At 35.0% G+C, this 16,208-nt stretch overlaps 6 protein-coding genes and 5 pseudogenes across 11 annotated transcripts, besides 4 other annotated features; 6 read left to right on the top strand and 5 right to left on the bottom strand.

Moving 5' to 3' along the window:
- Positions 1–11,521: part of a mobile genetic element that runs on past the window's edge.
- Positions 1–16,208: part of a mobile genetic element that runs on past both edges of the window.
- TVAGG3_0143140 lies at positions 18–1,098 on the top strand (annotated as a pseudogene). Its single transcript has one exon. A coding segment is annotated over exon 1 (1,081 nt).
- Positions 1,635–1,931, top strand: TVAGG3_0143130 (annotated as a pseudogene). The gene has a single exon. A coding segment is annotated over exon 1 (297 nt).
- On the bottom strand, positions 2,894–3,073 carry TVAGG3_0143120 (uncharacterized protein; the record flags this gene model as incomplete). The annotated part of the gene is made up of 1 exon (XM_051224370.1): positions 2,894–3,073. One exon carries the CDS (start codon positions 3,071–3,073, stop codon positions 2,894–2,896), a length of 180 nt encoding a protein of 59 aa, XP_051109356.1.
- TVAGG3_0143110 (uncharacterized protein) lies at positions 3,182–4,063 on the bottom strand (the record flags this gene model as incomplete). The annotated part of the gene is made up of 1 exon (XM_051224369.1): positions 3,182–4,063. A coding segment is annotated over one exon (882 nt), but the record flags the coding sequence as incomplete, so codon positions are not given.
- Positions 4,808–5,210, bottom strand: TVAGG3_0143100 (annotated as a pseudogene). Its single transcript has one exon. A coding segment is annotated over exon 1 (403 nt).
- On the bottom strand, positions 6,860–7,423 carry TVAGG3_0143090 (uncharacterized protein; the record flags this gene model as incomplete). Its single annotated transcript, XM_051224368.1, has 1 exon — positions 6,860–7,423. The coding sequence occupies one exon, from the start codon at positions 7,421–7,423 to the stop codon at positions 6,860–6,862; it is 564 nt and encodes a 187-aa protein (XP_051109354.1).
- TVAGG3_0143080 lies at positions 7,740–8,001 on the bottom strand (annotated as a pseudogene). The gene has a single exon. A coding segment is annotated over exon 1 (262 nt).
- On the top strand, positions 8,045–8,479 carry TVAGG3_0143070 (uncharacterized protein; the record flags this gene model as incomplete). The annotated part of the gene is made up of 1 exon (XM_051224367.1): positions 8,045–8,479. One exon carries the CDS (start codon positions 8,045–8,047, stop codon positions 8,477–8,479), a length of 435 nt encoding a protein of 144 aa, XP_051109353.1.
- On the top strand, positions 10,113–10,471 carry TVAGG3_0143060 (repellent protein 1 family; the record flags this gene model as incomplete). Its single annotated transcript, XM_051224366.1, has 1 exon — positions 10,113–10,471. A coding segment is annotated over one exon (359 nt), but the record flags the coding sequence as incomplete, so codon positions are not given.
- Positions 10,843–11,521: a terminal%2Cinverted (terminal inverted repeat of Maverick-1A transposon ID:TVAGG3_0143050).
- Positions 11,651–16,208: part of a mobile genetic element that runs on past the window's edge.
- Positions 13,513–13,737, top strand: TVAGG3_0143040 (phage tail repeat-like family; the record flags this gene model as incomplete). The annotated part of the gene is made up of 1 exon (XM_051224365.1): positions 13,513–13,737. One exon carries the CDS (start codon positions 13,513–13,515, stop codon positions 13,735–13,737), a length of 225 nt encoding a protein of 74 aa, XP_051109351.1.
- Positions 14,222–15,918, top strand: TVAGG3_0143030 (annotated as a pseudogene). Its single transcript has one exon. A coding segment is annotated over exon 1 (1,697 nt).

The following is a 16,208-nucleotide window of genomic DNA, read 5'->3' as shown; positions in this document are numbered from 1 at the left end:
TCTTTAACTTTACATAAATGAGCTTGAAAGAAGTATTCGAACAACATCCATGGAGGTCATTTAAGAAATTCAATGAAGCTGCAAAGAGTTGGGGATTTACTAACAGAGCTGAAGTGAAAAGGTTCTTTGACAAAAATGTTGTACATCAAACAAAAATAAACCCTTACGACTACTTTTTACCAATTTACTCCAACACTCCTGACGCATACCAATTTGACACTCTCATTCAAAGCAGAAAATGTGGTCATAAACCATTCCTCATCTTCATTAATGTTAACACTCGTAAAGCATATGCATATCAATGAAAAATAAAGGAACTCGTGAAGTGTTAAGAGTTTTACAAAAGTTTGTAGCAGAACATAGCCCAAGTACTTTAACATCAGACCAAGACAGTGCATACCTCAGCAATGAAATCACAGATTTTCTCATTAAGCATAACATAACTCACTACACTACTGAAGACCATAACCATAACATACTCGGTATCATTAACCGCTTCATAAGAACGCTCAGAGATTTAAATCAAGAGCGAGACTTTACCGAAGAAACAATGAAACATTTCATCGAAGTTTACAATTCCTCAACACATTCTACAACAGGACATACACCAAATTCAATGACACAACAACAAGAAGAAAAGTATATACAAAAGAAACGAAGCCAAACACAAAATATCAGAAATTCAACACAATTTACCTCATTCCTGGTACAAAAGTTCGTGTAGTTCTTGACGACAAACCTTGACAAAGAAACGTTTAAGGTTAAGTAGAAACTATTATATCGTAGACTCTACAAGGTAATGGATATCTTATAAAAGCTGCTGACGACTCCATAGCATTTTACCCTCGACATAAATTAGTTGAAAGTAGTAATGGCAAACTTGCTGAAACCATTGACGAAGCAAAGCGAGGAGTGGTTATTGAAATACTTGACTACAACATAAACGATGACACTTATAAAGTAAGATATGAAGGAGGCGTTGAAGATGTTATACCATCTAAGAACTTGAGAGAGTCGAAGCCAACACATCTGGGACCATTAGAGCGGGAGTACTGGAAAGATAAAAACATGCCAGAAAGAATAAGAAAATTCTTCTAAACTTTTTCGTTGGATGTAAATCAGACATGAATATAATTTAGGTGAAGAGGTGAGATGTCACCTGTTTTTTCACCTCTTTTCTCACCTCATGAATTTTCATGAATTTTCCCGAAATAAAAAATAAAATTAGTTTTATTTTTATTTATTTTTTTATTTTGTATGTAAGAACAGAAATGTCAGTCGAAGCAAAAACATTCACGAACAAATCTAATGGTGAAACATTCACAAAAGGCACTTATAATGGTATTGAAGTCTTACGTAGAGACAAGGATGGTTACATTAATGCAACAAAGATGTGTCAGCAGTTTAGGAAAGACTTTAGAAGGTTGTTGGAAAATAAGTCCTGGGAAGAGTATTTTAAGGCATTTTGTGAAGAATATACCAACCCGCGGAATTCCGGCGGTTGCTTTTTATATAAAATTCATGCAGGAATTCCCGATGAAATCAAACAGGTTAGAGGAATGTATGTAGACCCAAGACTTATAAACTATATAGCAATGGGCTTCTCCAAAATATTGCAAGCAGTTGGAAAAATTATGGACTCCATAGACAAGAAAGTTCATGAGAAGTTAGATGAAGAAGAACTCGAAGATACAGTAGAAAATGCTAAACCTTTGTTTGAAGAAGAAGTTGGAAAAATGTGCGAAAAACAATTAGAACATGAACGTGAGATATATTATGGTTATAGAATTCTCCATACGAACTAGACCAATGGGAACAAGAAGATTTAAAGAGAGAATTTAGAGAATATGAACTCGCTAAGATAGCATTTGAAGCTGCCAGAAAAGAAGTTAAAAGTTTTGGGTCGTTTTGTACAAAAATATTGTGAGTAAATGAACCATTTATTTTTGGTCAAAGCTTCCACGAGAGAAAAGATTCCTCATTCGCTAAGGATTCCAAAAATAAAAAATCATTGATTTCGGCTGAGAAAAAACAGCAAACCCTTCTTCCACGGGAACAAAGAAATAAAGAAGAAATAAAGAAGAAATAAAGTAAATTTTTTATTTATTCCCGTGGAAGATAGAGCACTTTTATGACACTTTTTATTCACGACAAAAACAAGACAAACAAAGAAAATAAGAAAATACGGCGCTGTCGCGGTTCGAACCACAGACCCTGACCCCTCCATAACACCACCTTAGACCACTGTGCTACGTAGCCTGTCGACATAAGATTTATAAAATTGCATATTTGACGTAAATTTATTTCCCAGTTATTCAAAAATAATTAATTATTGAAGAACTAAAGGTGCTACCATGTTACCATGTGCTACCAGGTCATTTAACTTCTCTGAAAAAATGAGACAACATGACATTTTGACAACAACACAGGAGGAAGGTAGTTATGAATTATTTTTAAAGAACTAAAGGTGCTACCATGTTACCATGTTGACAACATGACATTTTGACAACAGTTCAGGAGGAAGGTAGTTATGAATTATTTTTAAAGAACTAAAGGTGCTACCATGTTACCATGTGCTACCAGGTCATTTAACTTCTCTGAAAAAATGAGACAACATGACATTTTGACAACAACACAGGAGGAAGGTAGTTATGAATTATTTTAAAGAACTAAAGGTGCTACCATGTTACCATGTTTGAAACATGACATTTTGACAACAGTTCAGGAGGAAGGTAGTTATGAATTATTTTTAAAGAACTAAAGGTGCTACCATGTTACCATGTGCTACCAGGTCATTTAACTTCTCTGAAAAAATGAGACAACATGACATTTTGACAACAACACAGGATTAATGCAAAAATAAATTCCAATCATACTTTATAAAGCTAGACCTTCAGGTCTCGCCGCTTAGCGGCTCATTTACAGGTATTTCATCATCAGTAAATGATTCCTCATTATCGTTTGGTTCAACCTGTTTATATAATCCTTTCATTTCTTCTTTCAAAACATAATACCATGTTTGTTTACCGTCTATTCTTCTATGTTTCCTATCACATTTATCCTTAATACTCATTTGAAAGTTTTTGTCTTTCATGTCTGATGGTTTGCAGAATAGAGCATTTTCACACGTCATACCTGCACACAATTCATCATAATGTGTATTTATCCATACATCTAAAGGATTTGATGATAATTCTATTAAATCTTGTTTGGCTTCAGTCATCGGAATGATTCGTACATTAAATGATGAAAGGTCATATTGCATAAAATACGTCAGTAAATTATCATAAAATTCCTTTGTGCATGAATCCATTAAATTCTTGAAGTAATCAAATTGACCCTTGAATTTACCATTAACTCTTAAAACTACGTATCTTCTGTCTCCAACTTCAATTTTGACAGGGTAAACGTTATTAGTTACGAAAATGAAGTTTGCAACGTTCTGAGCTGTTCTTCTGGGTTGATTCTTTTCATTAATTCTAATCTCATTATCCGTAATAATTGATTTCAAAGCGTTGAAGTTTGCGAGTCTGTCTTCACCCACATTCTTGAGTTCATTAAGTACAAGAAACATTTTATTTTCAACAACTGAGTTGAAATTACCCGTTAGCTCACTTATTTCGGTAATGTTTTTACATGAATAACCAGCGAGGAGTTCAGAAATAATGTCTGTAAATCTGTTTTTACCTGTTCCCTGAAGTCCTTTCAAAATAATTGCTGTTTCATTCTTGATTCCAGGATGTTGAATCATTGATGCAATCCAGCCGAGAAGGTATTTATACACTTCATCGTTATTATCACAAATGGCTTCTTTAATGAAATTCATAAACATCTCAATTTTTGAGTAATCTGGTTTTTCGAGAACGTTGTATTTATAACCTTGAAACGTTGAGAAAACATCTGGGGAATCAGATTTAAAGCAAACACCCTTAACGGTTAATGAAGACAATTGATTTAGTAGTACATCCCATGCTGTTATGGTTTTACCTTCTTCTTTAAATAATTTAATCATTTTGAGTGACTCTTTCATGTTTGACTGAAGAACAAATGATATTTGATTCATTTTGTCGTGGATATTATAATCTTTCTGAATGAAATATTTATTTCCACAATCTACAAAACGGATTACACGTGATAAATCCTCAATTACTTCAGAACTGTTTTTATACTGATGATTTTCAGCCTTGCGTCTAATATCTGTTATCAAAAAGTCATCAAGTTTGATATCAAATTATTTTTGGCTTACGTAATAAAGGTAAAACATATTCAATAATATTCTTTTGATATAGTTTTAGAATCTTCACTAAAACAAATGGAGAAGTCATTAAATGTGCATATCTACTACGTGCTTTTTCAAAAATTACTTTTTGCATTTTCTGTTAAACTGCAGAAGTTATAAACGTTATCGTATGCTTCATTAATTAAATGATCCGGTAACGAATTAATAGCTTGAAACAGTGTGAATAATGTTATTTCTTTTTCTAAATTCATGTTTCCACCGTCATTATGTACTTCAAAATCACAGATGCCATCAACTATGCTCTGAGCTAGTTTATCGTCAATGTTTACATCTTTGTTTTCATTCATGATAGTCTTTATTTCTTCATTCTTCTGTTCAACTCTTACCTTAATATTCAAATCATTTAATATATCATTCACTGTTCTAGTTAATGTTGAATCATAACTTCCACGAATGAATGAGTATGTTTTGATTGGTTCTGTTGCATTCTTGCGAACTCTTGAATCAGCCATAACCACTAAAGAACGCTTTGAATCATCCATAGAAGTCATGATATCAATATCATAATCATTGCAGGAATAACATTTAATCATTCTGTTCGAAACTGCATAGAAGAAATTAGTGTTGCAATAAATGTGAAGACCTCCTGAAGCGGTTTTAACGATAACATCTTTATCCGAAAGTTTTGATAAAATGTCTTTTTAACTGTTTCTTTAAGTTCATCATTGTATGATTTATTGATATCAACATCTATAATCGTTAAATTTGAAATTTTATTTACTAATAAAGCCATACCAGTTTTCCTTCCTCTTCCTCCATCATGTTTGAGGTAGTTATGTAAATCAATCCTGTTTTCACCAATTCTTTCGTTGAGGGTTTTAGTTTCTGCCACAACTAATTCCTCAGCTAATGAATCAATAACTTTTTCATCAGAAACGATATAGTTGCTGTTGTTGTTTGTTGCTGTCATTTATATAGGAATAAAAAATAAAAACAATTCATAACTAACTTTATTTTTGGACTGCATCATATTTTCCTGTGTTGTTGTCAAAATGTCATGTTGTCACACTTTTTCAGAGAAGTTAAATGACCTGGTAGCACATGGTAACATGGTAGCACCTTTAGTTCTTCAAAAATAATTCATAACTACCTTCCTCCTGTGTTGTTGTCAAAATGTCATGTTGTCACACTTTTTCAGAGAAGTTAAATGACCTGGTAGCACATGGTAACATGGTAGCACCTTTAGTTCTTTAAAAATAATTCATAACTACCTTCCTCCTGTGTTGTTGTCAAAATGTCATGTTGTCACACTTTTTCAGAGAAGTTAAATGACCTGGTAGCACATGGTAACATGGTAGCACCTTTAGTTCTTTAAAAATAATTCATAACTACCTTCCTCCTGTGTTGTTGTCAAAATGTCATGTTGTCACACTTTTCAGAGAAGTTAAATGACCTGGTAGCACATGGTAACATGGTAGCACCTTTAGTTCTTTAAAAATAATTCATAACTACCTTCCTCCTGTGTTGTTGTCAAAATGTCATGTTGTCACACTTTTTCAGAGAAGTTAAATGACCTGGTAGCACATGGTAACATGGTAGCACCTTTAGTTCTTTAAAAATAATTCATAACTACCTTCCTCCTGTGTTGTTGTCAAAATGTCATGTTGTCACACTTTTTCAGAGAAGTTAAATGACCTGGTAGCACATGGTAACATGGTAGCACCTTTAGTTCTTTAAAAATAATTCATAACTACCTTCCTCCTGTGTTGTTGTCAAAATGTCATGTTGTCACACTTTTTCAGAGAAGTTAAATGACCTGGTAGCACATGGTAACATGGTAGCACCTTTAGTTCTTCAAAAATAATTCATAACTACCTTCCTCCTGTGTTGTTGTCAAAATGTCATGTTGTCACACTTTTTCAGAGAAGTTAAATGACCTGGTAGCACATGGTAACATGGTAGCACCTTTAGTTCTTTAAAAATAATTCATAACTACCTTCCTCCTGTGTTGTTGTCAAAATGTCATGTTGTCACACTTTTTCAGAGAAGTTAAATGACCTGGTAGCACATGGTAACATGGTAGCACCTTTAGTTCTTTAAAAATAATTCATAACTACCTTCCTCCTGTGTTGTTGTCAAAATGTCATGTTGTCACACTTTTTCAGAGAAGTTAAATGACCTGGTAGCACATGGTAACATGGTAGCACCTTTAGTTCTTTAAAAATAATTCATAACTACCTTCCTCCTGTGTTGTTGTCAAAATGTCATGTTGTCACACTTTTTCAGAGAAGTTAAATGACCTGGTAGCACATGGTAACATGGTAGCACCTTTAGTTCTTTAAAAATAATTCATAACTACCTTCCTCCTGTGTTGTTGTCAAAATGTCATGTTGTCACACTTTTTCAGAGAAGTTAAATGACCTGGTAGCACATGGTAACATGGTAGCACCTTTAGTTCTTTAAAAATAATTAATTATTGAATAACCTAAAAACCATGAGACTTTGTCTCCGGATTCTTTGAGTTGAAGTTCTGAGGTCATGGGCTTCGCCCTTGCCGCTAGCGGCTTATTTTTGTCAGCAATGAGGTCATGAATGATAAAAATAAAGCTAGCGTAGATTTTACAATACTGCGATGGTAGAGTTTAAGAGTTGTGCTTCAATGTAGAGACAGTCCTTATGGTCTGGAGGCAAGAACACTGGACATTTATGGTCATGAGTGGAGAACATGTCTATCCAAAACTCACGATTGAAGCCAGTTAATTTATAGTATTTAGGGTTAGGAAGTGGTGAAGTTCTTGTATGACCAATGAACTCATTTTCAACTCCCTTACTTAAGTTTGAATATAATATAGCTTGCTTTCTATCCCAAATGCCAGGTGTTACAATCTTTGAAAATTCATTTTTCCTCGGAAGCATTGCATCATAATTGAAAACATTCTTAAAATCATCACTTGGTTCAGAGATTTGAAACCTTATACGTAATGGATTTTTTTTCTCTTTAGCGACTTCATTGAATGGTGAGAATACAATGAATTGACAGTCATGAGTTCCATCTTCATTTTCATTAAATTCATAATGAAAGTCTATAAGTTGTGGCTGACTACCTTCTTCTTTCAGTTGTGCAAGAAACTCACGTAAAGGCTGTAAAGTTTGTACTTCAATGTTGAACTTTTTCTCGAACATCTCATTAAATGAAATCATACATTGCAACAATGTTGTATCGTCTTTAAAGTATTGTATATGTGAATGTTTTGGGCGCTTAAAGACTGTTCGTCATTTTCTATCTCGACTTGAAGTATAAAGTCAACTTTCCTAAATGCACGTGTTATATACATAGATGTTATGCCAATGTACTTCTCTTCATTTATGTTCACAATCCAGTCTGTTGGAAACTTAAACGTTACTCTGTTCCCCTTTATTTTGACGTCAGGGTTTTCACTACTGAACGCAACAGTTAAAGGTATTTGTCTATACATTTTAGTTCGGATAAATAAACCATTTACTCTTTCTTTGCTTCAGCTTCTTTAGCTTTTGCTTCAGCTTCTTCTCTAGCTTTCTTTGCTAGCAAACGTGGGTTCTTTTGTCTTCCAGCAGCTAATGCAGCTAGTTGTTTTTCCACTAAGTTTTCTCTTTGGTCTCTCTGGCTTTTGTTCTTGTTTTTGTTCCTTCAGTTCGGATAAAATTTGCTCGCGAATTTCTTTCTTCAATGCTTCAACATCTATGACACCTTGGGTCTTGTCCGTAGGGCTTGTCTGAGTCATTTGATTGCAGATAAAACAAAATTAAAACTTTAACCGATGTAAAATGAGCTTGTCAAAATCAGAACGAGAGTCTATTATATTAAATGACGCCAGAGGAATACAACATCCTTTCTATTATGTAAGTCAGAGTAAAGATGGTAAAATATATGTAAGAAAAAGAAAGGTTCCATTAGCGAATACAGAGAGCGACAACATTAAGGTGCATGGCAAGGGTGAAGTCCACGAAGCCCATATAAAACCTTCTGTTCAAACTGAAAAGTCAATAGAACAAGAAGAAAAGAAGCCAGATGTTCTTTCAATAACGAACCAAGAGCTTATTGCAAAGTTCGTGAATTTCATTGAAAAGCAAACCGAGTCAAAGAACCCTGACCCGCCAGTGAAAGAAGTCGAGACAAAAGAGAATGTACAGTTCATTGAAAATGTCAAGAAACAACTTCCACCACGAATGCCAAGAAGAAGAGTGAGAATAATGAAGTAAATAGATATTTTTATCTGAAGTAAATACATGCAGAACGAACAGCTAAACGAATTTACTCCAGCAGAGCATATTCATCAGATTCGCTCATATTTCGATATCATAGACAATGCAGTTCAAATTGGTGACACTAATAGAAAATATTCTGACGCAAAGATTCCATCACAACCTGGAACTGTAAAGATAACACATGGGTAACATTCAATCTCTCACCTCCTGGTGAAAATATGTTGGACCTTTACAATACATTCATTACGTATAAAATGGAAGGTCAATTATTGTAGATAAAGAAATTGGTTCAGGTTCCAATAAAACAAACCCACCAGGATTTTGGATTGGTTTCGATGACGCTTTCTATGCAGTTGCTGGATATCAAATCCTTGCAAATGGTCGTATCGTATATTCTCAAGACAATGCAAGAGAAGAAGCATATATAACTTCAAACTCACAACTACCGAACAAATAAAGAAAGTAGATGTTTTCTCAAAGACTCGACATGAAGATGTATGGAGTCATTCGGGAACATGCAGAACAGGACAAATTGTTAGTGGTCCAATTACAGCAGGAAAATCATTTGATTTTAAGCTTCGTTTAAGAATTCCTGTTAGAAGATTCCTTCCATTAGAAGCTATTCGATTTATTCCAGCTTTTGCAGGAAACATTCAGCTTAAAGTAAAGTTCAGTAGCGACGCCTTACAATGCACATCTATATCTGTAAATGATATCATTGCTTTCAATCCAACTCTTAAAGTTGCATTTGCTTCAGATTCAAATCCACCGACAAATAAATTTGTTCCATGGAATGAACCATTCACTATGATAACGAAGGCAGTAGAAGCTAGTGGAACAGTTACTATTACAACTGTAAACCAGCAACTATTTCGAACAAAGATGGATTTTAATGAATGTTTCATTCATCCAAAGTCATTCTCTTTAGACCCTAACATTTATACAGAACTTGTAGAACATTATACAAACGAGGCTTTATGTTTTCCTGTTAAAGTTATGGATTGGATTCCTATGGACGGTTCATTCTCAAAGAATACAGATAGTTCAAGTGCAACATTTACAGCAGCTTATACGCCTATTAATGTTAAAAGTATTTGGGCACTATTTAGAAAGAAAGACAACTATTATGTTAATTTTGAGAACCCTAAGTTTAAATATCTTCAGCTTTCCATGGGAGCTTATGGAAATATGCCTACAGAACCTGAAAAATCATATGGACCTGTATTTTATGAAATGGTTGCGAACGCTTGCAATACAAACAAATGATATGATAGGATTTAATGAAGATGTTATGAGGTCATTGGTGGATGATGGTAGTGTGGAACATAAATGGGATAGCTATGACAACACACATTTCTTATGTGGTTTTCCAACAGAAGTGGACTTTTTGCTTCCAGCAAGGTCAAACATCTACTGCTCCAATAACATACAAATTGTCTGTTAAAGGACCTATTGAACTAGCAACTGAAAATGTACCAAAGCCACTTATTGGATTTATGAGGGATTGTTGCTTTGCCATTCAGGTGCGTGCTAATGGAATCCCAATAATAGAGATTAGATGACTATAACTTAGCTACGGACGACAGTGAGGAATAAAGGATGAAACGTTTATTTTTAAAGCTTATAAATGAGTTCTTCATCAAGCTCTCGTGAACCTTCACCATCTATGAAACAAACTTTACCAAACGATTATGGAGCACCTATTGAATATTTCTTACGAGCTGCACAATGGCAAAGAGCAGTCTCACCAAGGTTAGGTGTTCCACCAGCTCCTGTCAAAAATAGCATTTGGTCAAGTCCTTATATAAAATATGGTCTCCCACTAGGTTTGCTAGCTACAGCAGGAGCAGTTATGATGTTGAAAAGAAATAAAGCAAATGTTGTAAATAATACTGAAGTAGCTGAAGTTAAACAAACTCCGACACCATCACAAACAACACCTTCAATGACTCCTGAACCTATGAAAGTACAAACTCCTGTTCAAAAGTCAACTCCTAAACCGACTCCAACATTTAAACCAGAACCCACGCCTCAAATAAATCGTAAAACTCCTGCGTTTCCTTACTGAAAAAATAACGTTATTTTTATTTAATATTAAAATTTTTATTTGATTGAAATGACGACTAAAGTCACTGAGCAATGAAACAAAAGTTTTTGGTAGAATACATTAAATCAGGAGCGGTTCCAGAAGGTTTTTACGTTCATACTATGAAGGATGGTAGAGTTCAGTTTAGAAAGATAAAGCAACCATTAGATAGAGAAGGTATATTAAGGAAGATTAAACTTCATGAGGACAACATTGCTGAACTTAAGAAGAAGTTAGAAGAGTTGGAGAAAGGAAGAGAGTTATAAAGCAATGAATTCAAGTGGGTGAAAAAACAGGTGAAAAAAGAGGTGAGATCTCACCGCTTCACCTAAATTTATTTTTGTGCTATGTTTTCATACGTGTGAGGGTGGTGATATCATTAATTTTTAAGTTTATTTTTTAAAATTATTTTTATTTTATTTTTAAGTTTATTTTTATATAAATGACGAAAACTATTGAGATAACAAACTACAACGGTCATGAGTTCAAGAATTTGTTCTTCGTTCCTCGTGAAAATACATTCTATCAGATACGAGGGAGAAAGGGTAAAGTTAGTTTGAGCGTTTATGAAGGAATGAAGAATGGAAAGTTTATACAAGCATACGATACAAACGGTAAACGTGTTTCATTAGCTTTGTCAAAACTTACTAACATTTATTTTGACAGTGACTTTGACTCTGACGATTGGAGCGACAGCAGCGATACTGAAGAATATGAACTATTGTGTGAAGCACAGCAATGGGAAGAGTTGCAATACTTTTGTAAGTGAGAACGTTTATTTTTACAGTAGTAAGGTGAAGTGGTTGGCGGCTTTATAAATATTTAAGGTTAAGTTGGTGTTTGTGTTTGTGTTGTAAAATATACGTTAACGGTTTTGTAAAGTGTCAAATTCACAAGTATTGCGTACGGAGGAACGCAGTGCCTCAGTACACGAGACTTGTATACTAACTACAAACAACGGGACAAAGTAAAGACTACATGCCACCTTACATGACAGTTTACGCATGTGATAGAAATGCTTAGTCGTCATTTTCAACTTCTTTAGCATATTCGTCAGGAGTTGTCTTATATTTGTTAGGAACTGTCTTTGAAAGTATACCACCTTGAACCTTAACAAGTTTGAAACGAGGTCTGACAATAGTAGTTTTATCTTCTGCTTGCAGTCTGTACATTTTGCCATGTTTGCCTAAACTTCATAATATTTCTTTGTATACTTTCTTCTATTTTTACGAACACGAATGTGAGTACCTGTCGAGTTCCCATTGTTGTCATAGTCAAATAGTATTTTCATATGGGTCGCGTTTAGGTATTTCTATTTTTACTTTGTCACCTTTCTGAAGTTTGAAGCCCGGCATTCTTTCTTGTTTGTCTCTTTGACTAAACTATTAAATATATAGTCTTTCTCTAAGTCAGGGTTGTTTTCATTTCTTCGGGGAGTGGTTTCCCAAACCTTTTTGTTTACGGTTATTGTAAATATTTAAAACTTTCTCATCTTTGCCCATGGAGAAGTGTCTATATTTGTCGTTCATTGACATTTCATTTGCTTCACCACCTTGTGGTTGGTTTAAGTCTCTTAACATTTTTATACAACGTCAATGACACCAAGCAGAGAATGGTTTTGGTCGACAATGAAATATGGTTTACATTTTTGAACGCAGATAGTTTTTAATATCGTCTGATTTGAAAGAACTTTCATAGTCAGATGTCAGTTTTGTTGGATGGTATTTGTCAACGAATATTGTCAAAGCAGTTTTCACATCTAAAATATTTTTGGACCATAATGGTATGGCTTCACAGTATCTTGTGTTTTGACCGACAAATATTAGCCAGTATGGGTGGTCCATCTTCTCTATATCTCGGAATGTTTCCAAGATATCCATAAACCAAGCATTTGGTGTTGAACTAAAGATTTTTACCATGAGTGCTTTCTTTGTTGCTTTAGAAACATACGGGTCCTTGTTTGAATTCGTCATTTTTAACCATAAGAAATGGGTTTATTTGGCGCATTAGCAGGAGTCGCATCTAGATTTTTGCCCGCAGTGGGAACACTAGCCAGAGGTGCATTTGGAATTGGAAGGAAGATTTTGAGTACATTAGGTATACTGAAAGAGAAAGCACAACCTATTATACAAACTGTACAGAAAGGTTGGGAGGTAGCACGAGAATGCAGCAAATCTTATTCCAAATCCTGAAACAAGAGGAAAAGTTCAAGGATGGATGGACAATGTAGAAGACAAGCAGGAAACTACTATAACAAAGCAAATGACTACTATAACCAAGCAGGGCACTACATGGACCAAGGTGAAGATTCTTTAACAGAGGATATACCATGCACAACAGTGGGTAAACCAACCAACCTCAACCGCCTCAAACGTGGGGAATGTAAAGTTTTTTACTGAGATGAAATGAACAATACAGCATTGAGACAAATGGGTTCAAGATGGATTTGTTCGGCTTCCAGCAGTTACACCACCACGTGTTTGTCAAGTTTTTCCTATACCTCAGGAAGTTTTAGAACCGACATAAAAAACCTAAACAACCAGTTGAAAACAAACCAAACTAAAATTTTTTACTGAGATGAAATGACGAAGAAGTTGAAACGGTAGATTTGACACCACAAACAAAAAGTTCAGAACCATTGTCAAAACCTGTCAAGAACTTACAGATGAAGAGAAAAATTCAATAATAGAAAGTGCCAGGTCTGGAAATACAAACCCTAACTACAAAGTCACTTTTCATAAAAAATGGAACGGCAAGTATCTCAAAAAAGAAACAGACTCTCACAAATAAAATATTGAAGTCTGAAGGAGTTTATGAGACAACAGATGGAAAAGTTTACTTCACTGACCAACAGTTCATTATAGAACATCTCATTGACTTAGAGTCGAAATATTCTAAACTTTACAACAAACACAAAAAGTTGAAAGGAAAACAGAAACAAATGGCATATGATATTTATGAAGATGTTGACGACACAACTATTCCAGCAAGTGAGGTAAAGTCAGATGAACCGAAAAGTGACGAAAAACCAATAGAAGAAGAAAAACCAAAAACTGAAGAAAAACCAAAACCAAAGTTTAGTTTCAATACTAAACCAAGTCAACCTTCATTAGCTGGTATGGGTTGGCGTCAAAGACTTATGGCAGCGGGTGGTTATGTAAAGTAAAGGAAAAACATTTTTTTTATTTTTATAGAAATGCCCCCGTATAGAATGGACAGAAAATCTGCTAGAATAAAAGCAGAGTTGCAAAGATATGGTTGGAGAGTTTCAAAGAAGTTTAAATATAGGAAGGGAAGACCCATAAAAGTCTATGACAAATTGTCTGGTCTTCGCTATGAAATGGACTTAGAAACAGCACGCGCAAATTATCCAAACAGACTAGAGAGGTTAGAAGAAGAACGTCTTATGGACATGCTTTCGATGTTAGTGAGCCTCAAGTTGAAGGACACGACGGCTTTGCCAGATTCTACTGGAAACATGACGAACAAATGCATCCTTTGAGAGGAAAAAAGGAAAAGTGAAGAACACACATGCTCCCATGGAAAGAACAAGATATGCATATGAAAAGTATCGTGAAGTTAGAAGTCAAATTACATCTGGTCGAACCTTTACAGTAAACTTTGACGAAGGAAAGAACAAAGAAGGCTTCATGGGAGTACTTGCTGCCATACAAGACGGAAATAAGAAAGACACAATCTCAGACTAACCGTAAAAGATTTGGATGGTCATATTTTACTATGCACATGCAATGTCACAACAGCCGCACAACTTCTTGACGCTTTCAAGACTACAAAGAGAGAACAAATGTTTGACTCCGACTCAGACATTTTGAATGCAATTGAAGGAATTGCAAGTGTCAAGTTCGAATGGTACCAACCTAACCCTCAAGCAGTCAGACAACATGCTGGATACTTCCCGTTCAGAAATAAGTCTGACATTGACTTGACAAGGTATGGAATTTACAATTCAATTGAAACAATTGTCAATGAACCTTGTATTCTTACATGTCTCAGGAACTCTGGTCTTGTTACAGATGAGAAGATGAAGTATCTTGAGTCATGTGTGAAGACAAGGTACATTCTCAGAAGTCAATTGACAAAAGTTGCACCGTTGGCAAATGTCAATATCCGAGTCAACATTCCGACTGAGAAAGGTTCTTCACACGACGACTATGTTGTTGACTTCAAATTGCCATGGTTGAAGATTGTACTTGTCCACAACCACTTCATGTTGAACGAAAGTCTTACAAACCCATTGTTCGGAAAAGGCAAGTGCAACATTGTCAGAGCTGTTAACATTCTTTTCGAGAAAGGTTTGTTTGAACCAATTCCAGATGACAAGCTGACAGAAACTTTTGTACCAAAAGACGAAACAAACTTTTCATTGTTAGCAAGACCAAAAGTTGTTCCAGACAAAGTTCTAGCACAAAAGAAGTACACAGCTCCAAAAGGAGTTGGATTGTTCGGATACCAACCTGAACCAGAAGAACTTCCAATGAGGTTGCAAGAACTTCAAGATGCTATAAACAAACTTCATTTGAGACATCCAATTGACGTCAAATTGTATTGGAGAGCTTCTGAGTTAGGTCAGAAGGTTTTATATGAAACAGGTTGCTTCGACGATGTTTATGAGATAACAGGCGAAGTTTCTCAAAAGATAAGAGACTCACTTGAATTTCCACGAACTGGACCCATTGGTTGCGACAAGTTCGACTCAGATGAAAAAATATACTATGTCGACCTTAACGCTGCGTACATGAGGTTTGTCCAATATATCCCGACTGGAATTCCAAACGAAGATGGTGAGTTCCCGGGAAGGAACGATACAGTTGGAAAAGTCATACAACAAATGTATGATATTAGGAAAGCTTCAAACCCCAAACTTGCAATGACACTCAAATTGCTTATGAATTCGACATGGGGATATTCCATTAAGAAACCTCAAAAGATGAAGAGTAAACACTATGAGAAGGTCGACAACTTTGTTGAAAGGTTTTCTCCTTTTGTTTTGAAGTACGAGTTCACCGAAGGTCAAAGTGGCTTAGTAACCACATTAAAAACTATTGTCGAACATTGGTCCTACCCTCAGTTCGCAAAGGCAGTCCTTGACAACTACAACAAATTCTTCTCCGATGTCAAATCCAAAGTGAAGGTATACTATGAGAACATCGACGCACTCATGACGAACGAAGAAGGATACAACAAACTCATTGAAATGGGAATGGTCGGTGAAAAGATGGGCTTTTTTAAGCTAGACAAGGTATTTTCCGAAGTTCATGTAATATCGAAAAGGAAATATTGGGGCATACTTGAAGACGGCACAGAAATAAAACATTGCATGAAATAAAAAATTGCATGAAATAAAACATTGCATGAAATAAAACATTTTTTCAAAAAAATATTTTTTTATTTTATTTGAAATGTACGCTGAGTTTGTTGGAGAAGACCGTTGGGAAACTTGTTTGTTAGATGAGAAATATGAAATTCACTGTTGTGAGTCATTTGAAGTCAGAAACAAAAAGACAAAAAGAGTTTTAAGCGAATGGGAGGGAAATGACGGATATGCTATGATGAGGATTGGTGGAAAACACTATTTTAAACATGTTGTCATTGCAACTCATTTTATACTGAATCCTA

The sequence above is a fragment of the Trichomonas vaginalis genome, chromosome IV, assembly GCF_026262505.1.
Source record: "Trichomonas vaginalis G3 chromosome IV, whole genome shotgun sequence".
In the NCBI taxonomy this organism is placed as follows: Eukaryota; Parabasalia; order Trichomonadida; family Trichomonadidae; genus Trichomonas; species Trichomonas vaginalis.
Note: the sequence above shows the minus strand (reverse complement) of the source record. Positions and strands in the feature narration are given on the sequence as shown.